At 63.9% G+C, this 25,893-nt stretch overlaps 1 protein-coding gene across 1 annotated transcript in view; it reads right to left on the reverse strand.

Moving 5' to 3' along the window:
* Positions 1-25,656, reverse strand: part of LOC132524950 (SCO-spondin-like) — a 33,873-nt gene extending 8,217 nt beyond the window's left edge. Inside the window, 66 exon segments of the mRNA XM_060157548.1 lie at positions 553-719; positions 1,078-1,116; positions 1,119-1,252; positions 1,363-1,459; positions 1,792-1,866; positions 1,869-1,991; positions 2,251-2,421; positions 2,514-2,705; positions 2,816-2,862; positions 3,477-3,646; positions 4,593-4,672; positions 4,808-4,928; positions 4,970-4,986; positions 4,989-5,371; positions 5,373-5,629; positions 6,340-6,344; positions 6,466-6,684; positions 7,012-7,104; positions 7,997-8,051; positions 8,181-8,248; positions 8,251-8,306; positions 8,800-9,022; positions 9,025-9,048; positions 9,152-9,328; positions 9,417-9,434; positions 9,437-9,556; positions 9,669-9,821; positions 9,953-10,176; positions 10,244-10,352; positions 11,197-11,412; positions 11,857-12,078; positions 12,286-12,519; positions 12,726-12,895; positions 12,961-13,016; positions 13,018-13,061; positions 13,175-13,312; positions 13,315-13,326; positions 13,672-13,711; positions 13,714-13,789; positions 13,842-13,884; positions 13,887-13,962; positions 14,061-14,153; positions 14,155-14,269; positions 14,913-15,045; positions 15,372-15,487; positions 15,489-15,626; positions 15,857-15,951; positions 16,072-16,261; positions 17,060-17,178; positions 17,180-17,295; positions 17,530-17,695; positions 17,893-18,097; positions 18,138-18,174; positions 18,177-18,237; positions 18,239-18,309; positions 18,964-19,081; positions 19,896-20,040; positions 20,528-20,768; positions 20,994-21,165; positions 21,442-21,517; positions 21,935-22,057; positions 22,059-22,143; positions 22,265-22,286; positions 22,288-22,366; positions 22,758-22,916; positions 23,145-25,656. Of these exon segments, the coding sequence (XP_060013531.1) occupies positions 553-719; positions 1,078-1,116; positions 1,119-1,252; positions 1,363-1,459; positions 1,792-1,866; positions 1,869-1,991; positions 2,251-2,421; positions 2,514-2,705; positions 2,816-2,862; positions 3,477-3,646; positions 4,593-4,672; positions 4,808-4,928; positions 4,970-4,986; positions 4,989-5,371; positions 5,373-5,629; positions 6,340-6,344; positions 6,466-6,684; positions 7,012-7,104; positions 7,997-8,051; positions 8,181-8,248; positions 8,251-8,306; positions 8,800-9,022; positions 9,025-9,048; positions 9,152-9,328; positions 9,417-9,434; positions 9,437-9,556; positions 9,669-9,821; positions 9,953-10,176; positions 10,244-10,352; positions 11,197-11,412; positions 11,857-12,078; positions 12,286-12,519; positions 12,726-12,895; positions 12,961-13,016; positions 13,018-13,061; positions 13,175-13,312; positions 13,315-13,326; positions 13,672-13,711; positions 13,714-13,789; positions 13,842-13,884; positions 13,887-13,962; positions 14,061-14,153; positions 14,155-14,269; positions 14,913-15,045; positions 15,372-15,487; positions 15,489-15,626; positions 15,857-15,951; positions 16,072-16,261; positions 17,060-17,178; positions 17,180-17,295; positions 17,530-17,695; positions 17,893-18,097; positions 18,138-18,174; positions 18,177-18,237; positions 18,239-18,309; positions 18,964-19,081; positions 19,896-20,040; positions 20,528-20,768; positions 20,994-21,165; positions 21,442-21,517; positions 21,935-22,057; positions 22,059-22,143; positions 22,265-22,286; positions 22,288-22,366; positions 22,758-22,916; positions 23,145-23,194 (7,869 nt within the window). The 5' untranslated portion in view covers positions 23,195-25,656.
* Between the last annotated feature and the right edge of the window lie 237 nt (positions 25,657-25,893).

Consider the following 25,893-nt stretch of genomic DNA (forward strand, 5'->3'; position numbering starts at 1 on the left):
GGAGAAAGTGCAGTGGCACAGGCCGGAGCCACCTGCCGGGTGCTAGCTCTCCGCATCTGTGCACATCCTCCGAAGGCGCCTGGGGAGAAGGAAGCGGGTAGGGGAGGACGGTAGGGGGCAGGGGTGAGGCCCTGGGCCCTAGGAGAGCATTTCCGGCAGCGAGTGGGACTGTTCACCTGTGTCAGGGGTATGAACGTGAGCGATGCAAGGCTATGGGCCTGATCGGAGATGGCCAGGCACCTTCCTGTACAGAGCACTTAGCCAGGACACGGCAGGGTCCACAGAGGCCCTTCTAGGATGGGACGGGGGAGCGGGGAGCGAGGAGCGAGGGAGGAGGAAAGGGCCTCAGCCAGGAACCAGGACACCTGAGTCTGAGTCTAACTCTGCCAGTAACTGTCTCCTGACTTGGTGTGTCCCTTCGCCTCCCTGGGGTTCAGTGTCACCAGCTCTAAGTCAGGAGGCTTAGAGGCTGCCAGAGGCCACAGGGTCTGCAGAGGTGAGAGCTGACAGGGAAGGGGAGAGGCGTGGGTTCCAGGCAGGGTGAGTTCTAACCGGGACACAGGCCAAACGGTCCAGGAAGGTGCCTTCGGGGCAGTGACGGCCCTCCTCGCAGCCAGCGGAGAAGCAGCCCACCTGCCGAGTGATGTGGGCGCAGGAGAAGGGGCAGCCCTCGCCGGGCTGGCACTCCCGGTACAGACGCCCGGCCGGGCAGCCTGCCTCTGAGGCAGCACCTGCGTCAGTGCCCAGCTCCGGCCCCGCTGCCCTCGCTGCCTCCTGCGCCCACCCCGCGGCCTGCCTCTGCTCACCCTGGCGCCCACCCCCAGACAGGCCAACAACACCCTCCCGAGCCTGCCCCTCAGGGCCCGTGCCACGCCCGCTCCTGCGGTCCCCCCACACCTCAGCACAGCCCGAGTCTACCTCCTTCCTCCTTCACTTGCCCATCACTGGCCTGGGTAAGGGGCAGCCTGTGGGGATGGCGTGGGAGAGGTCAAAAGGCACCTGTGAGTCAGGGTCAAAGGCCAAAGTGGGAATCAGCTCAGTCGGAGTGTCCAGGGCAGAGCCTGGGCTGGGACTCACCTCTGCAGACCTGGGTGCAGCAGATGCGGCTCAGGCGGGCGGTCTGGGGCAGGGTGGCCGGGCGCAGCACCGGGAGCACAGCTGCTCCCCTCCTCTACACGAAACACTGCCGTCCTCCCAGGGGCCCCAGGAGCCCCGCACCTCCCACCACTGCAGGATGCCCGCCACACAGGTGCTGGGGACAAGGAAGGCAGCTTCAGAAGACAGGGCCCTGCCCGCTTCCCCGACAGCCCTACTGCCCGGCTGGCAGTCCACCCCCTTGCCTGGCTCACCCTCCTGGCTCACCAGTTGTCACACGGTCCAGTCGCCACCTCCCTGGGCTCCAGGTTCTCCCAGGAGCTGAGCCCAGACCCTGCGGACCGGCTCTGGTTCTCAGGGATCCCTGAGGACACAGGAGTGGGGGCGGACACTTCAGACGGCTCAGCCCCATCAATCCCTCCTCATACCCTCCTGCCTCCTCCCTCCTCCCTCCCTCCTCCCTCCTCCCTCCCTCTTCCCTCCCTCCCTCCCTCCCTCCCAGACTCCACCCCATGGGGACCGGGATCCTGGACGCAGGAGATGGAAGCCCCAACCTGGACCAGCCCAAGGATGCAGGAGTTGCCCATTCCCATCCCACAGCCCCAGGTTGGCCCCTGTGGGCAGAGCGGCAGGGGCCAGGCAGGCGGGTGCTGCCATGCTCAGGGGGCCGTTGGGAGGGGGAGGGGAGGCACTGACCCATGGCTCCGGGCTGGTACTGGCAGCGGCACTGGGCTGGGGACACACAAAGGCCGTCCTGGGGCAGCTGGCCAAGGGGCACCCACAGCTGGGCTGGCAGCCTGTCGAGCCTGGCTGGCACACGACCCCGGGGGACAGGTCCCGGCAGGAGCGGGGGCAGGGCCGCCCACAAGGGAGAAGACCCTAGCCACCTGCACAGTCTACAGCAGGAGGGAAGCAGAGAGGGTGGGTGCTGAGGGGGTCCACCCTGGGGGATCCCGACTGTCGGGCGATAAGCCCTCCTGCTATGCCCACCACCCGCTCGGACCTTCACCCTGCCCCAGTTCCACGGGGTGAGTGACCTAAGGGCTGTCCCTCGAAGAAAGTGACATGCAAGTGTGTATGTGGGGTGTCAAAGGTCAGAGGCAGCATCTCCTAGCCTTACAAGGGACCCCCCCAGAGCTCCACAGAAGCCCTCACCTGTGCATTGAGTAGAACTGTCCTGGCAGGGGCGACTCTGCCTGTGGCCCCCAGGGCAGGGCCGGCCTCCCTCAGAAGTGGGGGGCCAGCTACATGCTCGGCTCTGATGGGACTGCCCCAGGCAAACGTCACAGGGAGACCACGGTCCCCATGGGCCCCAGCCTCCATCCACTGTGCCAGGAAGACAAAATCATCCAGCGGCCTTAGGAGGCCCACGAGGTCCCAGCCTATTGGGATTGGCGCAACCTAGTGGGGCATCTCACCTGGGCACTCAGGGGGGCTGGCGCAGCTCTCCCTCTGATGCTGGGCTCCTGCCTCCCCCGCCTCCCCAGGGCACGGGACCCCTCCATGCTGAGGAACCGGGCAGGTGCAGGCCCTGGAGCGGGTCCTCGTCTGGCCCCGGCAGGGTTGGGAGCACGCCGTCCTCTCTGACCACGGGCACCAGCCTCCAGGCACTGTGGAGGCGAATGGCGGGCATTGGGGTGCAGCCATCCCTCCCCTGGACCCAACTCTCTCTGCGCCCCTGGGCTGCTTCTCCTCACCTTCCCCGGAGCGGGGTGCATACCTGGGCAAGGCAGGTCTGTGCAGGTCAGGCTGCCCTCGGAGCAGGTGCTGGGGGGGCACGCAGGCGCAGGAGGGAGAGGGCAGCTCAGTCCCGCGGGTCCTCCGCACACACCCCTCCCAATCGGCCCTCCCTTCCATCCGCCTGGCCCCATTTCCCTCTGAGGTCTCAGTCACCCTCCCCGTCCTCTAGCGCCTCCAGCCCCTGCTCCCTGATCCACTCAGGGCCCTCTCAGGTGTCCTGCGGACTCTGTCCTATGGGGAAATGATCACAGGTCGCTGCTGCTGACAGGGGCCAGACAGAGGGAGGAAACACCACACCGCCGCCCCCTTGCCCCTCACAGCACACGCCCAGCCCTCCAAAGTCTCCCAGAACTGCGGAGCTGGCTGCCTCGGTTTCCCCACCTGTCAGACAAGGGGTTAGGGGGCCTGCCACACCTCCTCAGGGCTTGTGGGAGCCTAGCGTGCATCCGCTGAGACCGGGAGAGCTCAGGTGCACGAGACACAAAGTGGACTAGTCCTGTCCTCACCCCTGCACCTGTCCCTGCATCCTGCATCCTACCCACACGGTGCCTTCACCCCTGCGTCTTCATCCTGCCCACATGGTGCCTCACCCTGCCCACATGGTGCCTCACCCCTGCATCCTGCCCGCACGCCCGCCTCACCAGCAGCTGCAGCCATCGGGCCTCGCCAGTTGAGCACCGGGACGGTGCCGCTCCCGGGTCAGCAGGCCCAGGCAGCTGCAGTGGCTGGGCGGCACGCAGACAGCGTCGTCAGCACTCAGCACCTGGTCCGGCGGGCAGTAACCGCCTGGCTGGCAGTGCCAAACCCAGTGCTGGGGGACAGCAAGGGAGGGCCCCGGTCAGCAGAAAGCAGGGCCGAGGGGACCGGGAAGGGGCCCCCGGGACGGAAGATGAAGTGGAGGGGGAGAGGGGCAGAGGGGAGAAGGTGCGAGGCTGCAGTTCAGAACTGCTGCGTTCTACACTCAGTTTACGCCGCGCGGCCACCGGAGTTTCTCCTCCAGGGGAGGAGGGGGAGGGAGAGGAGAGCCTGAGAGGAGCTTCCCTGGGCGGAATGGCCTCCAAACGTGGACCCCATGGAGGGATGAGTGGGGACCGAGGCATCTACCAGACCTCCTAGAACGTAGGGAGCAGGCGACTGGAAAGCTGGGGGGAGGGGGCGTTTGGGAAGGCGCTGAGGCTCCCTGGGGGAGGCCGGGACCCACCGCCTCCTCGTCCTGCCCCCGTGTGGGAGCCTCCCGACCTCCCTGGACAGGTCCGAGCAGGGCCTCCAAGTGCGTCCCTTCTCCCCAGCCCTTCTCTCAGCATTTTTGATTCGGGTCGGCTTCCTCACCACCGCGCAGGCGCTGCTGGACAGAGACCCCGGCGGCCTGCCTGTGTCCCTCTCCATGGTCCTGGGCTGGCGCTCAGAGGATAGCCCCACACCCCCGCAGACGCAGGCGCACAGGCGCGCGCACGGAGGTAAGGCCTGTGCGCCAATACGCCCCTGGGGTTTACGATGATATAACGGGATGATTGCCCCTGCCTATGTGTTTATGCTGCTTCTGTCATAAAACGTTTAAACTGAGAAATGTTTGCGGTAAGGAAGGCAAGGGCTGCTGGGTGAGGCTCGCTCCCACTTCTCTCTGGAGCAAGTGGGACCCTGATGGGCGCTGACCCCGCCCCTTCTCACCACTGCGGGTCAATCCCAGGTCAGAGGGGCCACACCCCAAAGCCACACCCTGCCGTCCCGCAAAGTGACCCTCGGGAGCCCAGACTCACCACGAGGTCGTCACAGGAGCAAGGACAGGGAGGGCCACAGGGGCTGGACTCGTCCCCCTGGATGGCGGTGCAGTTGGTCACTGGGGGGAGGGGACAGGATAGGCAGAGAGCTGGGTGGATCGCCCACCCCGGCCCACCCAGGCCCCTCTCCCCGTCATGCTCCCTGCAGCTTTCCCACCTCTGCCCCTTGACCCAGCCCCGTCGCCAGCAGGTACCTGGGCATGGCAGAGCCTGGCAGGCGGCCCCCTGGGCCCGAGGCCCCTCGCAGTAATCCCCCAGGCCCCGGGGTGGGGTCCGGCTCTGGAGGCCGCCCACACAGGAGTGGCGGGGGCTTGGCTGGTGCAAGGCGGCAGGCATCCACAGGGCGCAGAGGCCACATCTGGGCTCCACGGGACTCACGGTCACACCCCAGCAGGAGGCAAGGCTCCTCCTCTGCCTCAGGGCCTGGGCAAGGAGGTGGGACTTAAGCCAGTGGGGGCAGCAGTGCCAAGCTGGACGGTGTAACGCCGGGGGGCCTGGTGCAGAAGCGGTGCCGGTGGCGTCGGGCAGGGCCACAGGAGGCCAAGCACTCGCTCCATGGGGTCCAGGGTGACCACAGGAGCCTGTGCTCCTCAACAAGAGAAGCCACGATAGTGAGAGGCCCGCGCACCGCGATTAAGAGTGGCCCCCGCTTGCCACAACTGGAGAAAGACCTCGCACAGAAACGAAGACCCAACACAGCCAAAAATAAATAAATAAAAATTAAAAAAAAAAAAGAATTTCCAGACCAATCAACATTTTACAAACAGGAAAACAGAGGCCCATGCTGAACGCCACTCGCCCGGGGTCACGTGCTGGTCACGGGGCTGGCAGAGCAGAGCCACGCGCCCTGAGTTCAGTGCTCTGCAGCAGCAGCCAGGGTGGGAGGGCTGGACAGTCCCTCTCGGGGCACTGAGCTCTGCACAGGAAGCAGGGCCCTGTGCACTGTCCAGCCACTGCTTGCCCAGGGGACATACACCAGGCACTGGCCCTGGGGACACAGAGATTGACAGCTCAGCCTAGGCACATTCACTTCTCCCCCGGGGTCCCACCTGGGAGAGGCATCAGCTCGGGGCGCGGCTGGGAAGGTCATGGGGCTGCATGGGAGCTCAGGGAGCAGGGTCCCTGGGGTGACAGGGAGGGGTTGACAAGGCCGTGGGTGGTGTGGGGATAAGTGAGGGCAGGGCGTGGAGGAAGAGGTGGGTGCCTCATCTGTTCAGAAGGAGTAGACACTAGCTTGAGTCTCCTGGATCTCTCTCTTGAGTATTTCCTCCCTTTTAGTTTTCTCCAATAAAAATGTTTTAAAGCCCACTTGTCAAATTTGTGGACATTCCAGAAAAAAAAAATCTAAGAGAGAAAAGGCAAAAGAGAAAGGGGCAGGGGGAGAGGAAGAATGAAGGAGGGAATTGGGGGAGGACCAGGGGACAGAAAATAAAAAGAAAGAAGAAAATTAACTGAAAGGAAAGAAAAAAGAACGGAAAATTGAAAAAAACAGAGGGAACGGGGTTAGCGCGCCCTCTACTGGCAGATCCTGGTATCCGTTTTGAGTGTTGGGCGCTTCAAGGTTTCTGAGCAGAAAGCAAGTGCACCCCAGGAAGTGAATTACACTCAGGAAAGACAAAGAGGCAACTGGAAGGAGAACGTAGAACGCCCCCACTCCAGGCTCTAGTTCCATCATAAATTGCCTCTCCCAGCTGAGCCTCAGTCCTCCCATCAGTCAAATGAGCACGATGCCTGGGGGGAGGGACAGGGGTCAGAGTGAACACTACCCCAGCTCACCAACCTCCAACGCCACCGCTACCTCCATCCACCGTCTGCCACCTCCTCCCCCAGCCCTTGCCCCCTCCCCACGCACCAGTGAGATTCCAGGGCCATAGCAGGTCCAGCTGCAAGTAGGGGGGCTGGGCGTGCCACTGAGTATAAGCTTCCTCTACGGGGCTCCAGCCCTGCTGCCCAGGTGCCTCCGTGGGAGGCCTTAGGGTGGCAGCCCAGGTGGGGCGCTCCAGCTGCTGGGGCGAAGCATGCAGGATCCCCTCGAGGCATTGGGCCAGGCCCAGGGGAGAATAGCAGGGATCTGGGTGCATGAGAGAGGGGCTGGAGCTGGGGGAGGGCAGAGGCTGGCAGGAGCCTGCTAGGGGCATAGATAGGAAGGCACGAGGGGAGTTGGGGGATTTGAAGGGCCCACACAGTTGACCTTGCAGTGTCAACAGGGACAGAAGGCTGGTTCAGGAAAGGCAGGGATGCAGAGGCAACTTAGGCCGGGATGACGTCTAGATGCTTAGGCAAACCATCCTCCCCATGGAAGCAAGAGGTATAGCCCAGCGATCCTGTTTGCCCTCCCAGGTTGGACAACCCTTGGGCAACATCCCCCCTCCGCCCTACGATAGCCCGTGGCCCTTACCTCTGGGGGGAGGCAGAATGTAGGTGATCAGAGGGGCCCCGATCCGGGGGCTTGGGGCTGGAGGGGCCATGTGGCGGACCGTGTGGTTGTCTCCTGCGTGGGGAAACTCAGGCTCACACCAGCCCCTGGCCCAGCTCCCTGACCTCTCTCCACTTCCTGGGGCACTTTCTCGCCCATGACTTCCCAGGAGCTTTGAGAACAGCTCCCCAGCTGGAAAAGCCCATCCTCTTTCCCTCGTTGTGAGTTGGGGGTTTTCACTTCCACTGAATACTTAACGTAGAATAAAACCACCAGTCCAAAGCCACCTCAGGGGCCAGGACCGAGCGGCTGCAGTTCCTAATCCAGGGCTGCTGTCGCTAATTGTGTACCCTTGTGGGCACGAGAAAAGGGTATCTCTGGATGGAAGCGGTCCTCCAGGCTAGAGCCTAGCCCCCACTCGCCACGTAACTTGTGCAGTGAACCACCTGTACAACTGTGCGTGCGGGCTCTCTCCTAACCTCAGCAGCCTATGGGTGCACTTTTAAGATATGGAATCTGGACCCAAAGGCACATCAGTTTCTGAGCCTTTGTATCTTCCTGTTTTATTTATAATTCAGTTTCCAAGTAAAGATGCTCTTGAAAAGCCCAACTTTGTCATGGTTGCTCTTAGTGGGAACAGGGAAGGAACCAGATCTGGCCCAGCAGAACCAGAGAAAAGAAAGTGTCCTCAAGGGTGACCTCACAGGGGACGCAAAACCCCAAAAAGGTCAGAGGAGGCGGGCAGAGATTGAGGCCTGGCCTTAGGAGAGCAGAGACAAGCGAGCGCTCTTCCCCCCAGTCCCACCCGAGGGCCCCTTCCTTCCCCAGCATCCAGGACCCAGGCTCCCATCACCCTGAGGCTGGGTAGCCGGTGCCCCCCACTCGGCGCTGTCACCTGTGGCTCGCTCTGAGTCCTCGCCACCCTCCTCCCCTTGGGGCCCCTCTGCTACCCCGCAGACCCACCAGCCAGGCAGGACACAGTGGCAACATGACTCTCCCACTCCCTCCACCAGAACCCAGTCCTGCGGGCACAAGAGTCAGGCCAGATGTGCTGAACTGGCCGCCTACCTGGCCCGACCTGCGACCCTGGCCTCTACACACCTCGCCCCGCCCCCGCCGCCCTGGCCCCAGGGCCCCTGTTCCCCCCTCGCCTGGGGGCAGGTGCCCAGCGGGCAGTAGTGGGAGCTGCGTGACGTGCTGCCGTGCAGACACGGGCAGCCCTGCAGGGGCCCTCTCGCCAGTGATCCCCGACTCGGCGGACCCTCGCGGGGCCTCGGCTGGCACCAGGGGAGGGAGGGCCGCCCCTCACCTGCTGAGTGGCTCAGCTAGGCAACCGCCCCATTCTGTTTTGCCCGGAGCGAGGGGTTTCCCAGGACTCAGGACTTCCAGTGATAGAACCTGGAAAGTCCTGGGCCAACGGGGACACTTGGTCACCCCGTCACCCCGACCCCACCCCGAACCCGAGAAACTGCAGCTGGCCCAAGCGAGGGGTATGGAAGAAGCTATGCCAGTGGAGCGGCCCCAGAGGGGACTGGACAGGCGGGTGTGGCTACTCCGCCTACAAGCCTCACCCCAGGTACCTCCAGAGGCACAAGGTGCAAACCAGAGGGCCCATACCCGTCCCTGGACTTGTGGGCCCCCTGCACCCCCTTTTTGGATCTCCAGGGCATAAAACTGATGCAGGAGAAGGCCAGGGATCCCCAAAGATGCGCCGGGAGTCCTGCTGTTTAGACTAATAGGGGCACAGAGTGCGGGGGTCCTTATCTGGGGTCCGTGGTGCCCGTGGAAGCACCCTGAGCACAGGCGGCTTCCCACGTGGGAGCTGGAGGTGAGGTCAAGGTCCCCGCAGGTCCCTGGCGGGTGCAGTAGCTGCGGGCCTTGCGGTGGATGCCCCAGCGCTGGCGACCTCGGCCAGCGAGGCGGGCATTGTTGGCGCTCCGGAAGGACCACTGAATGCTGTGGCTCCCACAGGGGCCCAGGCACTCGGTCCAGGAGACCAGGATGACCAGCCACAGTTCACTGAGGGAGGGCCAAGCGTCAGGGCCACAGCAGGGCAGGGTGCGCCACCGGCTGGTCTGGGAGGAGACCAGAGACCCCTCAGGAAGGGCCGGGGGAGCCTCACCGGCACTGTCTGGGTTGGGCCGGCAGCGCCGGGGCCGTCCATCGCGGCAGATGCAGAGCCGGCAGTCGGCCTCGACGCGCCGCCCGCGCCAGTAGCGGGTGCCGTCCACCAGGCAGGGGCACTGCCACGGCCACCGCCCGTCGTCACCCAGCACCTGCCCTGTGGGGCGCCAGCAGCCTAGGGAAGGCCCAGGGCGAGGCTTCTCTGCGGAGAGCTCGGTCCCGGCAGACATGCCCGCTGTACCCCAGGCCCAGAGCTCCCTTACCTGGGCTGCTGCAGGGCGGTCAGGGGGGCACTCGGCCTGACCAGAGATGTCATCACAGGTCAAAGGGCAAGGGGCACAGGGATGGAACACCAGCTCCCCGGAGCAGGTGACATTGGGGCAGCCGTCCTGAGGGCAGGGTCCTGAGATGAAGCCGAACCAGAGGTCATCGAGGGTGGGTCCCCTTCAAGGACGAGCCGCCCACCAGCAGCCCCTCCGCACTTCACCCACCTTGCCCTCCTCCCGTCCACTCACTGGTCTGGCGGGTGCTGGGAGGGGCCCCAGGCAGCACGGCACAGGTGTAGGCCCCGTTCCGGGGTGGGCGGCACTGCCGCTGCCGGGCCATGGTGCCCCTGCATGGCTCAGAGCATGGGGACCAGGGAGACCAGGAGGTCCATTCACTGTCCACTGTGAGGAGAAAGGGCCGACCGGTGGGGAGGTGGGCCGTGAGGTTGGGCCGGGGACCAGTGCCTTCCTCCCGCCGGCTCTCTGTAGGCCCCGCCCACCCCACTGGCCTCCTGGTGCCCAGGACCCCGCACCTGGGCAGGCGGCCGTGAAGCAGGCCTGAGTCTGGTGCTCGGGGCCCGGGCAGTGCCGCAGCACCGGGAGGCTGGGCGGGGAGCAGCGGTGGCTGCAGCCCTGCACCCCGGGCCCGCACGTCTGGCTGCATGGCGCCCATGGGCTCCAGGGGCCCCAGGCCTCACAGCACTGCTCTTCCCAGGAGGGCCCTGCCTCCCCCGCCAATTCACAGTCAGGCTGCCCCCTGGGGAGGGAACGGGGTCAGGGCGACTTTCGCTTTGGGGGCACAGCGGCTCTACCTTCCGCACCACCCGTTCCCCACCCTCACCAGCTGGAAACCGAGGCAGAGGCCATCCGGGTAGGAGTATTCTGGGCCGGGAAGCCCTGTCCTGTTGGGGCCTCCTGGGACTGGCAGCCCCTCTGAAGGGAAGAGGAGAGAAAACAGGTAGGTGGGAGTGAGAGTCACCTCCCAGGGCCCCGCCAGCCGTGGCCTCCATCAGGGGAACAGGGTGCCTACCACAGCCCAGCTCATCCTCGCCCTGCGGACAGTCGGGGAGCCCATCGCAGAGCTGCTCAGGGTTCAGGCACAGCTGGGGAGCCAAACCACAGGGGAAGAGGCTGCCGCAGGGGGGCAGGAGGCCGCAGAGGAGGGCGGGGCAGCCGGAGGCACGGGCTGGGGGCATGAGGCAAAACCCTCAGGGGACACAGCCTGGCTCAGACACCTTTGTGAGGGGTCCAGGAGGGGCAGGCCACAGGGGAGGAGATGGGGCCTGTGGACAGCGCCCAGCCGCCACCAGGTGGCCAGGCCTTGAAGGTCTGACTCACGGGGACACAGAGGGGACCCCCAGGCCTGGTAGGGAGAAGCTGGGGGGAGCCCCCCCAAACTGCCCCCCACCCCCTACGGGAGAGCCACTCACTGCCCACCCTCTAATCCATCCAGCCCAGACTCCTCCTGAGATCACAGAGGGCAGGGCTCTGGCAAAAGGGGCGCGGCAGCCCTCTGTGCCAGGCCTGTCACCATGGCCTTGTGGGCCCCTCCCCTCTGCCCACTCTGACCCTACACACAGTGCAGCAGAGTCCCCTCAGGACAGAAGCAGCCCTCCACACGGGCAAAGACAAAGGCCCTTTCTTCTCTCCCCCGGGGCTGGGCGGGCGGGCAAGAGTGTTCAAAAAGTTTCCGGGAAAAGATTCAAGGAGGACAAAACTCGCTCAGATTCGGCGGCCCCCAGACCTAAGTCGCTCTCTAGCGAGCGCCACCCCGAACCGCAGGCGCCGGGGTCCCCGTCCGAGCCGTGGGGACAGTGTGCGGCGCCGTCGCACAGCTGCGCGGGGGCCACACAGAACGGGCCGCGGGCGCAGGGCGGGAGGTGCGGCGCGCAGAGCCGGTCGCGGCTGTGCTCGCCGTCCTCGCCGTCGCAGCGCCATCCCTGCGGGGCGCACTCACCGCTGCCGCCGCTCGCGAAGAGGCCGCACGGCGACGCTGCGGGGGCTTCCGCGCTCCACCCCGGCGGGGCGCCCGGGGATGCCTGCAGGCAGCCGGGCCCTTCCACCGCCTCCGGCTCGGCTCCCCCTCCAGGCCCTTCCGGCCCCCTACCTGCGCCCGGCCCTCCCCAAGTCCGGCCGCTCCCGCTTTTTGCTGCCCTACTGGTTTTCCAAAGGCTCTCCCGCCGCATCCAAGAATTCCCATTAGACGCCAGTCGGTTTAACGGGGGGCCTTGAACTTCTGGGAATAAAGTCTGGACTCTTTCAGTCCCCCGCAAACCCTCTTCACTTCCTTCATTCCGGTGTCTCCAGGAGGCTGAGTCTGGGCCCTGCTCCTTCCCACCCCCAGCATCTGCCCCAAGGCCTCCCTCTGAGGCGCTGTCCCCTCCCTTCCAGGCCTCCAGACCCCATTTTCTCACCCCCTTCCCTCCAGGAGACTCACCGGGGCTGACGCTGAATTGGGGAGTAGGTGCAGTCTCCCTGGAGACAGCGGAGGGGCCAGGCAAGGTACCAGCCGGGGGAGTGGGCAGAGAGAGGAGCGGGCAGAGCCCTGGCCCCTCGTCGGCTCCATCTGGGCAGTCCCAGATTCCATCACACAGGTGGATGGTCCCCACGCAGGCACCATCGATGCAGGACACCTCCCCAGGGGTGCAGTTCACTTGCCCTGTAGCCAGAGAAAGGCGCTGGTCCCAGGGCGCTGCCCCTTCTCCTCACTGTTTGGGGTGCCCTCACTCACACACCCTCAGGTGCCCATTTCTCAGCTGGAAGCTGGATTGGTGAAGGAGGGGAGGCAGACAGGTGGGGACCCACAAGATGGGTCTCTCAGAAGGGGACGCTTGGTGGACTGGAGTCCGGGGTAGGGACCGCTAACCCCAACAGGACTCCTCGTCAGCAGCGTCCGGACAGTCAGGGTGCCCATCGCAGAGCAGGGCGGGGGGCAGGCAGCGCCCGTCAGCGCAGGCCAGTGAGTCCTGGGGGCACGGGCAGCCCTGCTCATCTGTCCCGTCTCCACAGTCATCCTGCCCATCGCAGATCAGGGCCAGGGGCAGGCAGTGGCCGGAGCTGCAAGACATCTGCCCCTCCCCACGGCCTGGGGTGTCACAGCCTGGTGTGGGGAGGGCAGGCAGGCTGAGGATGCCGACAAAGGGTCCCAGAGAAGCCCCCAAACCCAGAAACCAGAACAGCCCTGCCCACAAGTCGCAGCTGCTGGTAACAGGAGCGGCAGCTTAGGAAGCTGCCCTAGGACGCACGCTTCCATTACACTTTCAAGGACTAACCCGCCACTCGGCCACTGCCACCCGGGACACTCACCCTCCTCGTCTGAGCCATCGCCACAGTCATCCTGGTAGTCACAAAGCCACCCGTGGGGCACACAGTGCCCGCCCTCCTGGCATGGGGCCTCTCCCTCCGCACAGCCAGGCACCGGCTCCTCCCCGCGGCTACCGTCATCCCCAGAAAGCCACTGACTTTGCCGGCACGTGCTGAGGACAGTGTCCTGGGCTCAGCCAGCCCAGGGCACAGGGCTCCCCCCAGGCCCGCCACTCACCAGTTGCCACAGTCTTTCTGCAGTACGGTGCCCGAGGGGAAGAAGCTGCCTCGCCACTCGCCACTCGCAGGGGCAGGAAGCCGGCTCCAGGCAGACTCCTCCTGAGATCACAGAGGGCAGGGCTCCGGCAAAAGGGGCGCGGCAGCCCTCTGTGCCAGGCCTGTCACCATGGCCTTGTGGGCCCCTCCCCTCTGCCCACTCTGACCGTACACACAGTGCAGCAGAGTCCCCTCAGGACAGAAGCAGCCCTCCACACGGGCAACGGCCTGGCAGTGCCACCCAGGCTCAGGACCGTGGTCATGGCAGGTTGGGGGGGGACGTGTGGGGCCACAGGCCTCATACCCCTGGCCCCTTCACACTGCAGAGCTGGGTGGAGAGAAGAGAGGCTTGGGTCCCTGAGGTGCAAGGGCACCAGGGTGCAACAGCGGCAGGCGAGCCAGCCTGAGCGACACTCAGAAGGGCACGGGGGGTGCGTGGCGCAGACTCTTGCCGAGCCCCTGCCGAGGCTATGTGCCACGTGCGCGCTCCACAGAGCCGCAATTTCATCGCGTTTGGTTCATCTAGGGATGAACTGTGTCTGGCGCACAGTAAGCACTGCACACGTATTCGCCCTTGAATGAATGAATGGCCGGCTCTCAGGCTAGAAGTATCCTAGAAGGAGCTGAACGTGTGGTGGGACTGGGCATCCGGGACCCAGGGTGGGGCACTCACGGCAGAGCTCCTGGCTGCGCCAGCGCACGTGGATCCCGTGCGGTGGTGCCGGGAACACTCGTCTGCGTAGGTGGCGATGGCCGAGCAGAGACACACACAGTCGCCCCCTGAATCACGTCTGAGGGAGGGAGCGCTCGGGCCCAGCCCTTCCCCAGGCCTGCTCCTCTCACCTGCGGGTGTCACGCACACACCACTCGAAGTGCTGCTCTGGGGCACCTCCGCACCGCACCGGGCAAAGAGCGGCTGCCGCATCACCCCGCAGCGGGCGCGGGCCCAGCCGGGCACACCACGGTGGACCAGCCAGACTCCTCCGCAGCACCCAGCCTCTCGAACCCCCCCACCCCGGGTTTCCGCAGCTGCCCCTCCTCGCTTCCCCCTTTCCTGCCCATCCTCACGGCGCAGGGGTGCCGCAGGTCCCCTGGCTCTGGGCAGAGAGGATTGAGGCACCAGGAGTGGGCAACCAGTTCAGCCGTGGGCTCCAGGCAGGACTCCCTGGCGGCTCCGAAGGTCATTACTGGCGTCTCCATCAAAGTCTCCACACAGCCCAGCCACCCGGCCGCGGAACTCGGGGGACAGCTGCACCAGGACCCGGGTGCCCGGACGGAGAGGGCAGCAGGGGGAAGGGTTGTGGAGACAGGATCCCGGAGGCCTTCTTTAGGGCAGGGGGCTGGGAGAAGACCTAGGTGCCTATTATGTGGGCCTGCTTGACCTTCCCAGGTAAGTACCACCACCCACCAGGGGGCGCTGGCTCCCTCTTTCGGGGGTGATGATTGGTGGGGATAGAAGAGGCCTACCTTTGCGGGGCTAAGGGCAAGAAGTGAGAGCTTACCTTCCGAACTAAACCCAGGTTGGGGGGGGCGGTAGGGAAATTCTCCAAAGGGCAGGATTCCAGACTCCAGGACGGCCTGTGACACCCACCAGCCCCAGAGGCCTCAGTGCAGGCGACTTTTTCCCACAGTGGGGGTTATTTTGATCTCCTTTGATTTCTCAGTAACGGTTATTTCTAAATCGCCAACTGCTTGGGTTTGGGTGGTGGGATGTCAGGAAATGTATTTTTATTTCTTCTCTCTAAAACTTGGTATTTTTAAACTGTTTCTTTGGTGAGGAGGTATTGCTTTCATAATGAGGAAAAATATAATTATGAAAACATAATTTGGAGACTCTGACCACACATGAGAAGGAGGAACAGTTTGTGGGGAGCTTCGGGGTGGGGGTCAGATGGCTGGGGGCGGGGGCTGCCTCCATCCCAGAGCAGGGTGAGGCCCAGGCAGGTGGCGAGCTGCAGGAAGAGGCCAGCATGGCGCAGGCTCAGCCCGGAGCCCGTGTAGACCTTGGGGGGCGTTACACTCACCCCATTCACTGTCACTGCCTGGCCTGTGGAGGGAGAGAGACATTCAGGCTCAGCCTCGGAATAAAGGGGCTCCAAGATCCCCACGAGGCCCTCCTAGCCTCCCCTCCAACCTTTCCTTTGCTTCTCTAGCTGTGTGACCTGGGGCTAGTCATTAGACCTCTCTGGGCTTTAATTTCATGGAGCCTTCCGGAATTATGATTCCCAGCCAAGAGAAGAGGCACCAGCCCCACTGCACCGATGGTTAGCAGTGGGGAGACACGGGGAACCGCAGACCTCAGCTACCCACGCAGCTGTGATGCCACCTGGGGTGCCCCTCCCTGGCAACGTCACCCTTCAATGTCGCAGCCACCTCTCTGCATGTGCACAACGGTGCTCTGCAGGCGCACGGTCAGCGCCTTGGTGCAGGTGATGCCGCTGGCCCCGCAGGACAGGTCCGGGGCAGAGACTGTGAAACGGCCGCTGGCCCCGCACCAGCAGATACTCGCAGGCCCCGGGGAAGGTGAGGGCCAGCCCATCGAACGTCACATGGTGGGGGGCACCTGGTGCCTGGAACCGCCCATCGCACCGCTGGCCCGTGCAGCGCCACTGCCGACCCTGGCACACCCTGTGGGCAACGGGGAGAGGGGAGGCAGATTCACGAAGACAGGGACCTGGAACTGTACCCAGGGGAGGCAGCCGGTCCAGATTCCAAGCAACTCCAGACAGACCCTCAGTTTGGAGAGATGCTGAGGACTCCGGTTGTCCAGGCCAGTCTGGATATCCCACCCACCATCACCCTAGCCCCTAGCCAGGGGTCACTAGGTCACAGGGTTACAGGTCACGGGGTGGGCATACCAAATGTTATAGTCCTCCTGGATTGCAGCGTTGGGCGGGTACCACTGCCCACCGTGACGGCAGGGACAGCGCTCGGGAGGTACGCAGCCCTCATCCTGAGCAGAGGCCGGGGACAAAGGGCTCCTTGGCGGACTGCCTGATCCCCCCCACACCAGTTACACACAGGCAGGGGTCAGGGCAGGGCTCTGGTTCGGGTAGCCCCCTCCAGGACTTACCAGCAACACGGCTCCTGGGGGACAGACACAGCCCCCCATGCTGTCTGCAGGGCAGGAGCCATTGGCACTGGGGCTGTCACAGGTGAGGAGGGAGGCACCAGGGATGTAGACGAGCCCACGGGGGCAGAATGCCCGCGGTGGGGCGCAGCGTTGAGCAGAGCAATTCCACAGGCCCCTCTCCTGGCAGATGCTGCCAGAGGTGGGGAGGCAGGTAAGGGCCAGGCCCAAACCCAGACTCACTTCCAGGCCCCTGACCTGCCCTGGGAGAACCTCAGGATCCCAGGGGTCTGGAGCCCCTAACGTTGAGGGAAAATCCAGCTCTGACACTGGAGACCTGAGCGTCTCACCCCCGACCCCAGTTGTCACAAGCACAGGAAGTGTTTCCAGCACCTGGCCATACCTGGGATAGACACTGTCACCCTTTCCTGCCCCAACTCGAATAGAGGCCATTCTCTGGGCTCTGGGGAGGGGCAGAGATATTGAACAACCCTACTCCCAGCACAGGTAGGAAAAGGATTTCACTGAAGTCTCATTCTCACCCACCAAAGCCTGAATCCGGCACAGCCCCTCTAGGTCTGTAACTTGCCTTTACTTCCTAACCCATTGAAGAGCCTCTGGACCACACTCACCTGGAATTCAGAGATCTGGGTTCTAGTCCTTCATCATTAACAAGCTATGTGACTCTGCAGGCTATTTAGCCTATCCAAGCCTCAGTTTCCTCATCTGCAAAATGGGAACAATTCTTCCTCTTCCTACCTTACTAGGTTATTGTAAGAATAAAGTAAGATTAAATAAGGTAATATACGTGAAAGTGCTTTACAGGCCCTGAAGTGCTCCACAACTGAGGGCAAGTTATCAGCATTTTGTCATTCTGACGTGCATGCCATCGGCCCGGAATCCACAGAGCTACATCCCCGGCCCCTTTTCTCTAAGCTCCACCTCTTCACCCCCAAGCTTTTTGCCTCCCCCCACAGGTGTGTGCTCTTACCAGTGGTTGCAGTCCTTCATGGTAGCGCTGCCAGGGGCATAGCGATGGGCCCCAAGCTGGCAGGGGCATGAGCCGGGGGACACACACTGGCCCTCAGCGTCCCAAAGCAGCCCCAGGGGGGCAATTACAACCGGCCACACAGCTTCCCAGCTCCCCACAGCCTTCAGTCTCCCCACAGTTCCAATCGCACACTGGGGCATACTCCTGGTACTCCTGGCCACCAGGACACAGGACAGCTGGGCACAGAGATGCATGCAGGTCAGGGGCATTGCCACTGCTGCTCTGCCCACCCCTCCGGACCCGCCAGTCCCTACGTCTCTGAAAGAAGGCAAACCCAGCAAACTGCCGAGGTCAGAGGTCCTTCTGGGGACCCTCCCCTGCTGCAAAGCCATTGGATCCCACTGAGCCATTCCTAGAAGGTGCTGGAAGAAAGAGCCTGGGGATGGGGCTGGCCGGCTGAGCAGACTCACGGCAGAGGGTCTGGTCTCTCCAGGAAAGCAGGGCACCCTCCTGGGCACAGTGCCGAGCATAGGCAGCGAGCACGGGGCACAGGCAGTCCCCGCCGTGGGTGCAGCCACACACAGGTGCCAAGCAGCGCAGGTGGAACCGTGCCCTGTCCACCAGCCCGTGGCATTCCTTGGAGGGAGACGAGGAAGGGGGTCGGCTCCTCCCGCACGGATTCCCCTGTCTTCTCTGGTCCCCACTGCCACCTCCCAGAGCTCAGCAGTCCTGGCACGGCACCAGGGCCCTCCCGGTAGCCCAGGAGGAGGGCAGGGCAGGTATTGACCCCATTTTCCAGGTGCAAACAGGAGGAGTGCCCCCAAGCTGGCTACCTGGAGGACTGGGCCATGCAAGATGGCACAGGCTGCCTCCACGAAAATGTGACGCTGAGTGTGGGTGCTGCAGCGGGAAAGTGGGGCGCTGTCCTCCGAGGGGCACCTTCCCTCACCTGCCACTTGGAACTTGCTAGCAAAGGCGGCAATGCTGGTCTCCACGTTGCCAGCAGGAGTCCGGAAGTCATCCTGCTGGTTCCAGGCCCTCTGTGGCTCCGCCCAGCCACTCACCCGCCCTCTGGCACACCTGGAGGGCGTGGCGGGCGTCCAGGGTGATGTAGGGTCAGACGCTCCCCAGAGGATGCGGGCCCCAGGCCAGCGCAGCAGCAGGAAAGTGTAAGAGGCGCCGGGAGACGCTGAGGCCCCCAGGGCCGCTCCAGGGCAAGACCACATCCTGCCCGTCCACCAGTACTGCTCCTGCAATAGGGGGTCTGTGAGGGGGCCACCCCCACAGGGCTGGGCTGGGCTGATGATGGTGGGGGGAGGGCACATTGCAGGATGGGGCTGTGAGAAGGGGAAGGACCTGGGGCAGGAGGGGGGAGGGCCTGTGTCATGGTGGGCTGCCCACCCTGAGCAAGGGGAACTGGAGTGACCCCTGGGAGGTCACGCATCCCACCTACAACCCCCACGTGACCCTTCGCACCCACTTTGCCTTTGCCCCTGGAGTCAGTGTGCAGGAGGGGCTGGGACTGGGCCCTGGCTGTCCAGAGCTGGGAGGGGCCTGCCTGCCTCGCTCACCCCAAGAGGCCTTTCAGATCCCTCAGAACATTATGAGTTGTATTTTCCCCTCAGGATGGGGCAGAAGATGCCTTGGGAAATTTCCACAGGACTTTATGTCTGCTTCAGAGATGGCAGAGTGAGGGGGAAGTTGAGGCAGTGATTTGGGCTGAGGGAGTCGCGGGAGAGTTGGGCTCAGGAACCACAGGGCAGTGTGGATGGAGGGTGCTGGACAGAGCCCAAGTCCACAGGGAGAGGAGAGATGACAGGAGGCCCCTGGGGCCTGAGCCACACTCCAGAGGGCTGCTGGGAGCAGAAGGCCTGGTAGGTAGGTACCCTGAGAGCTGAGGCCACCTGAGTCCCTGAGCTGGACGTGGGTGTCCCCCAGGGAGACCGAGATGGCGTGGAGGCAGCTCCCAGCATTGCAGTCCCCGTGCTCCAGTACAGTCAGTAGCGGCCTCTTTACGAAGTCCTGGGGCCGATGGTGAGGAACATGGTGGCGGTGGGGCAGACCCTGAGAGCAGCTCCTGTTCTGCTGGTCACCAGCGGCACACACTGGGGCAGCTTCCACGCAGCACGTACGCTGACCGCCTGCCAGCCAGCCAGACTCTGTGAGGTAAGGGGCTTAACCCTCACCAAGGGCTGGCATATGTGACGTGTGTGTGCGTGTGCGTGTGCGTGCTCGCGTGCACCCGCATGTGGAGGTGTGTGTGTGCATGTTTGGGCAACATGTCTCCTCTCCCTCCTCCCTGTGGGTATGTACGCTCGTCTCTATGTGTGCCCGTGCACACACACACGCTAAATCTATGTGCACACGTGTGAGCATGTCATGTGCGAGCTCCTGTTTGTGCCTATGTGTGTAAGAAGGTGGCCTGGGCCTGGAGCTGGGAAGTCACCTAACTTTATTGGGGGAGGGCTGGGAGGAAGGAGGACCCTCATTTCCCCTGGGGTTGTTTTACAGGAAGTAGCGTGTGACAAGTCCAGCTGTCCCGTGTGTGAGAAAGGACCGTGAGGTTGGGTTTTGTTCTGGGCCCCTGGGCTGGGGTGGCGATGACGGCGGGACTTTCACAGGAACCTAAGGAGGAGGCAAGAACCCAAAGGGCAGGCTTGTGGGTCTGCGGCTGCCATCTTCCCTCCAGAGTCGTTTCTCTCTCAGCTTTTCCCCGGACGACTGTGTATTCTGTTTATTTAGTGGTTTGCTTACAGTCCCTTCTCCCCCATAGCACCCCTGCGAGGGCCCCCGCTCCGGCACGACACCCCGCTCCCGGACTTGGTCCTCTGGACACCTGCACCAGGCTGAAGCGGCGACCTGCGCGGCCGCGGAAGGAGAAGCTCCGCCCATCGAAGGTGAGGTAATGCCCGTCCCCGCCCACCGCGCCCTCGGCGGGGCACGGCGCCTGCGCGCAGAGCCAGCGGCCGTCCCGGCCAACGCTGTGGGCGCGAGGGACTGGAGAGCGCGCTCCGGATCGGTCCCACGGCGGAGGCGGGGGGTGGGGGTGGAGTGGAGGGGGGGTGGGGGTGGAGTGGAGAGGGGGTGGGGGTGGAGTGGAGAGGGGGTGGGGGGTGGACTGGAGAGGGGGTGGGGGTGGAGTGGAGGGCGTGGAGGGGGGCTGGGGGGTGGAGTGGAGGGGGTGGAGGGGGAGGGACCGAGCTGGAGACGCCCTCCTACCCCCACAAAACCCTGGTCCCTCCCTCCCCCAGCACCCCCTTCTCCCCGTTAGCCCTAGAGGTCAACTGATGGAGGTCACCGGCTAGGTTTTTAAGCAGGGCCGTCACTTATGCCTTGAGAGGTCACAGGTCTCTTGTGAGGGAGGCCCCAGAAGGGAGGCAGGTTGAGGAGATAGCATAAGGGAGGGATCAGAGGGGACCAGGGAGCCTCCAACCCGAGCGAAAAGGCCAGCAAGGCCCGTGGACCCACCGCGGGCTGCACAGCTGGCGCACGGTGTCACCGGGGTCGTAGCGCCGGCGTCGGTGGTAGCAGGGCCAGCGGACGGTAGGCACACAGAGGGCGCGGTCCCAGAAGAGGCCGGGCGGGCACTCGCAGCCGCTCACGCACTCTTCCCCGCAGGACCCCTCGCCCCCCTCGCCCACTGCCGAGCAGCTGGGCGGGCAGGCCCAGGCGCAGTCCGAGCACAGCCGGCCCCCTAGGCACAGGCGCTCTGCGGGCACAGGAGTGGCTGTGAGGCCCAAGGAGCTTCCCTCCTCCCGTCAGATCCCGCTGCCGCTGGAGAGCCAGCAGGCCTTGGCAGCCCCCCGAGAGAGGCGCTCAGGGGGTGGCGGACCCCTCAGGAAACAGGAGCCACGTGACGGCCCTCGGTCAGTTCCCAGTTCCACAGAGCGGGGAGGCCAGAGGCTGTGCACAGAGGGACAGGCGGGAGCCCTACCGCAGAAGCCGGGCTTCCTCCAGCGCACGTGGATGCGTCGCGCCGCACGATCCTGGGCGTAGCTGGCCAAGGTGGGGCACGCGGCCTCCAGCCGCTCCTCCCGCCCACTGCCCGCTGGGGCTCCAGCACGGTAGGCAAAGAGGAAGGCCTCGTGGTACTCAGCAGGGGGCACCTGCCGAACCGGGACAGCCCCTCAGCCAACCAGCCTTCTCCAGTACTCATCAGCGCCTGAAGTCCTCTTGCTTCCAAAACGCCCGGGTTTATAACCAAACAGGTGAACACTGCAAGGAACCTTAGAGATAATATATAGGAGCCTCCCAGAGGGGGCGCCCTGACCGACGGCCCAAAGCAATTTGGTGCCTGGATCAGGTGCCCCGTTTGGCAGCTCCCCAGCACTCCCCCTTCCCACCGCTCCAGTGCCTGATGCCACCTCCACCCCCACCCGTACCTGGACATGGCATTCCCTGCATGGACCGTCCAGCAACTGATGGCACACATCCTGGGCTGCAGCCTCGTAGCGCAGTGGTTAAGAATCCGCCTGCCAATGCAGGGGACACGGGTTCGAGTCCTGATCCGGGAAGATCCCACATGCTGCGGAGCAACTAAGCCCGTGCGCCACAACTACTGAGCCTGCACTCTAGGGCCCGTGCGCCACAACTACTGAGCCTGCACTCTAGGGCCCGCGAGCCACAACTACTGAGCCCGTGTGCCACAACTACTGAAGCCCGCGTGCCTAGAGCCCGTGCTCTGCAACAAGAGAAGCTGCCTTAATGAGAGGCCTGCGCACCGCAACGAAAAGTAGCCCCCGCTCGCTGCAACTAAAAACAAGAAAGCCCACGTGCAGCAACGAAGACCCAACGGAGCCAAAAATAAATAAATAATTAAAAAATAAAAGCATTCTAACTGCCTGTCAGGGGAGCAGGTGACGGCCGGGGCTGTGCCTTTCCCGCAGGCTGGGGTCTGTGGACCCACCGGGGAGTTTGTGGCTGGAGCAGCTGTGGCAGGGCTGGGGGTGGCCGTCCCGCCAGCTGTGTCCCCAAGGCCAGGCTCAGCACTCCTCCAGGCCCCACAGAAGCGTTAGCTGAGCCTGCCCTCGGCTGGCACAGCCATGTGGCAAAGCAGTGGCCCTCGAGGCTGGCTTCGGCAAGGGCTGTGGTGGGTAGAAAGAGAGAATGGGCAGAGCCAGACGGTCAGCCTGGACCGGACTTCCCTCCCCAGGCGGACTGCCACCTCCAGGCAACCCTGGATCTGGGCTAATCTCAGGCGCTTACCCAGGGTGCAGTGGGTGCTCCCCACCTCCCCCCCCCCGCCCCCAGCCTGGGCAGCAAGCCCTCACCGTCAGGTTCCGTGCAGCAGGCCTGGTTTCCGGGGTCCTGGGTCCACCAGGTAGGGGGAGGGGAGAAGATGTTAGTGTTCAGCCCCATCCCTGGGAATGGCCTGGGACATTCAGTCTGGTCACCTACTCTCTGAGAGGCTTTATCGTGTAATTTTCCCTTCTTGGTCTCCATTTCCAAAGCGAGAATGATCTCGGGAAGGCGGACTGAAGCGGGGGCACGGGGAGCAGGCATCATGACTCTCCCTGCGCTGCCCACGGAAGTGCCCACTCATCCCCCAACCCCACCCTCCACCCCTCTGGAGCCCACCCACGACCTGCTTCCCAAATGCCCGCTTCTCCAGGTCACCGCTCAGTCCTCCCCTACTCTAAGGATGTCACCCCACGGCTCTCTCCTGCTCGGCAGGTAGCCCAGCCTCCACGTCAGTCACTTGTAGATGGGGCAGAGCCCCACACGGCCACTCCAGGTCAAGTCCAGCCGCCAGCCCCGGCGCTGGTAATGATGGAGGCTGGTGCAGGGCACCAGGTCCTCCTGACGGGGGGTTACTTCCTCCTCCACCAGGATGGTCTCTGTCCACTCACACCACCGCCTGCCCATAGATGGGGAGCGACAGCTGCGGCCACTGTCCGCATCTGTCCGGGAGGCCCTATCCTGTGACCCCACTCCCCGTGGAGAGTTAGTTAGCTGAGGGGGAGGCTACGTTATGCAGGCTGAGAGAAGGGGGTGCGGGAAGGAGTCTGGCTGCCCCAGAGGGGCCTGGGCCTGCGGCAGGAGGAGAAGGACCTTAGTCCGAGGAGCCCCAGGGTGGGCTGCTTACCCGTTAGCCAGTGCCCATGCCGTCCCACAGAGGAGGGCAGGGAGCAGCATGGCGACCCCCAGGTCACCTTTGGGGGCTGTGAGGCTTTGGGGAGCCAATGCTGTGGCAGGTGAGCAGAGGCTGGGGCTGGCCTCCCCAGCCCCACACTGCTGCTACTGCAGCCTGGGGTCAGTGTGTCCAAGGCGGCCTGAGACAGCGAGCGTGAGGCCCGTAGCACTGGGGAGGTGTTATCTCAGCCCCATGCCCAGCTGCCCAGAACCAGATTGGACCTGCCTGCACATGGCGCAATCCCCTCAGAGGCCAGCTGAGGCCAGCTCTCCCTGGAAACAATCCCCTTCCCTGTGCGAGTGAGTGAGTGAGTATGTGTGTGTGTGTGATGGGGGGTCCGTGTGTCCCTGATAGTACACTATCAAGCCCTACCACCAATTAACGTGGACAGGGGCAAGCCACACTCTCTTTCTGGGACTCAATTTCCTTACCAGTAAAAACCTCAGGGGCCTCCCGGGGAATCACAGGTGGGACAGGGGCTCCATGCATACTTTGAAATTGTGTGTGTGCATGTTTTTCTGATGACAGTTCCATAACTTTTATTAGATTCTCAAGGGGGGCCGTGACCCCACAATAGTGTTAAGAGTCACAGGGCCACGGCCTTCCAGCCCTCAAATCCTGAGTGTACGATCCTCTCCCCTGTCCCTTTCCTGCTTCTCCTGCCAAGCACTCCAGAAACGAGGGTCAGTGAGCAGAAGGAATGGGATTTCCAGGGCGATTGGACTGTTTGCGGACAGGGGGGTGGCATGCGTCCTTCCCTCTGTGCGGTCTGACTTCTTACTGAGGGTGATCATTTGTGGCTGGCGGGGTCCATCTGCTCTCCTAGGGTCCCTGGGATCCAGAACCAGGAAGCCCAGATAGGGGAAGGAGAGCCAGCCTCAGGGAGGAGTGCCTGGGCTAGAAAGTGTGGGGGCAGGGGGCAGAGGGGCCTGCAGCCAGCTCCCCCAGCCCTTGGGGCAGGGCAACCGGATGGGATAATCTGAGCAGACCATCCGGTTGGAAGAGGGTTGGGCAGCAGCTCGCTCCCCAGGGGAATCCTGGTTACATCCTGGTTACCGGTTACCAGCTGCGAGGACACCCAGGCAGGAATGTGGCCTGAGCCTCAGATCCTGTAACCCTCCAACCCCTAATCCTGACGTGCCTCCAGGCATCCCACACAGTCACCCCACCTGTGGTGGGCAGGGTTGGGGGGGGCTGCCGGGAACCAGAGCCCTGCCAGGCATTCTTCCAGGCCGACCCTTGGTCCTGGGCCAGGAGAAGGCGCAGTGAATCCCTCAGGGAGCTCTCGGAGGGGGTCCTCGGAAAGGTCCAGGGTCAGGCCGTGGACACCCAGCTGTTCCCAGCCTCTCACACATGCACACCTGGCCTCTCACACACGCACACCTGCACCTAACACACACTCGCGCTGCGGGTCTTACAAGGACAGACCGAGGTGCCTGTGCCCCATCCTGGTACACAGTGATGTGTTCTGCTCCCAGGGCCGTCCTGCAGCCCGATGACCAGGCCAGACACTGAGCGGCTGAAGCAGCCCATACAGAAGGTAGAAGAGCCCTCCACAGCTGATTCCGAGGCACCCTGTGCTCTTCCAGGCATCACCTGTTCTTGTCGCCCTCATCCTAAGCATCAACAAATGCTGATGTGCCCCTGCTGCATGCTGTGCTTCTCTGTGCCCTGGTGTCCCCTCCAGGTGATGGGGTGTGGAAGCCAGGGGAGGCTGCTCTTCACACCGAGTCATCCCCACCCCTCCCGGAAAAGCCACACGTGGATTGGGGAGAAATACAAGTCACATCCTTCCCTCTAAAGAGGCCAGGAGGGAGGAAGCTAGAACCCAGAGGAGATTGGATAAAGAGATTAGAGAGGGAGGCCTGGAATAACCAGCCCACATTTTAGATGGAGGAGGACGGGATGCGGGGAGCTTTCAGGGGTTGGGGTGCCCAAGTGGCAAAGCTGAAGAGAAACGTCACAACCAGGGGCAGGGATGTCTGAGGGCTGAGGGCACCCCTCCACACCCGACTGGCAGAGGTTTCCAGCCGGGTGGGAGGATCCGCTCCCCACCACGCCCAGGGGACTCTGCCCTCTCGTCAGCAGCGGCTCCCCTGGATGCCGCCCCGGGGAGTCTTCACCCCATCCAACTCCGGCCTCACCCCCGACGCCTCCTCGCCAGCCCTGCCTTTTCCCAGGTGACCTGGTTCAAAGCCCCAATCCCAATTTCTACTTCGAAGGTCACGTTCTTAGCAGGCACTGGGGCCCAGCCTGGTCTCCTTCGGGCTCTCCTCACCGCCCCCAAGGGACCCGGCTCCCGCGGTGGGTCTAAGATCGGTGGGGGGCGGGGGGGTACGGGTCTGGGTGGATCCGAGTGGGATCACGGTGGAGACCGGGGGCAGGGCCGCAGTTTCCCAGACCGACCCCACCGACCGACAGTCGGGGACTCGATCCCGCCGCGGGAGCGCGGCGCAGACACATTCCGCCGGACACTTGAGATTCAAAGACAGCAGCGCAGACACTAGCTCCCTTCCCCTTAACAGGCCCCCTCCTCTTCCCCCCAACTCCACACCGCCCCCCGACGCCCCGCGCTCCACCTTTCCCCTGGCTCCTCCCTCCGCGCCTGCCGGCACCCTCCCTCGCAGCCCGAGTGCCCTTCCTCCTTGCCTCCTCTCCCTCCTCCACCCCTTCCCCCCGCACTCCTCTCCCCCCACCCCTT

Source organism: Lagenorhynchus albirostris, chromosome 8 (assembly GCF_949774975.1).
Source record: "Lagenorhynchus albirostris chromosome 8, mLagAlb1.1, whole genome shotgun sequence".
Taxonomy (NCBI): domain Eukaryota; kingdom Metazoa; phylum Chordata; class Mammalia; order Artiodactyla; family Delphinidae; genus Lagenorhynchus; species Lagenorhynchus albirostris.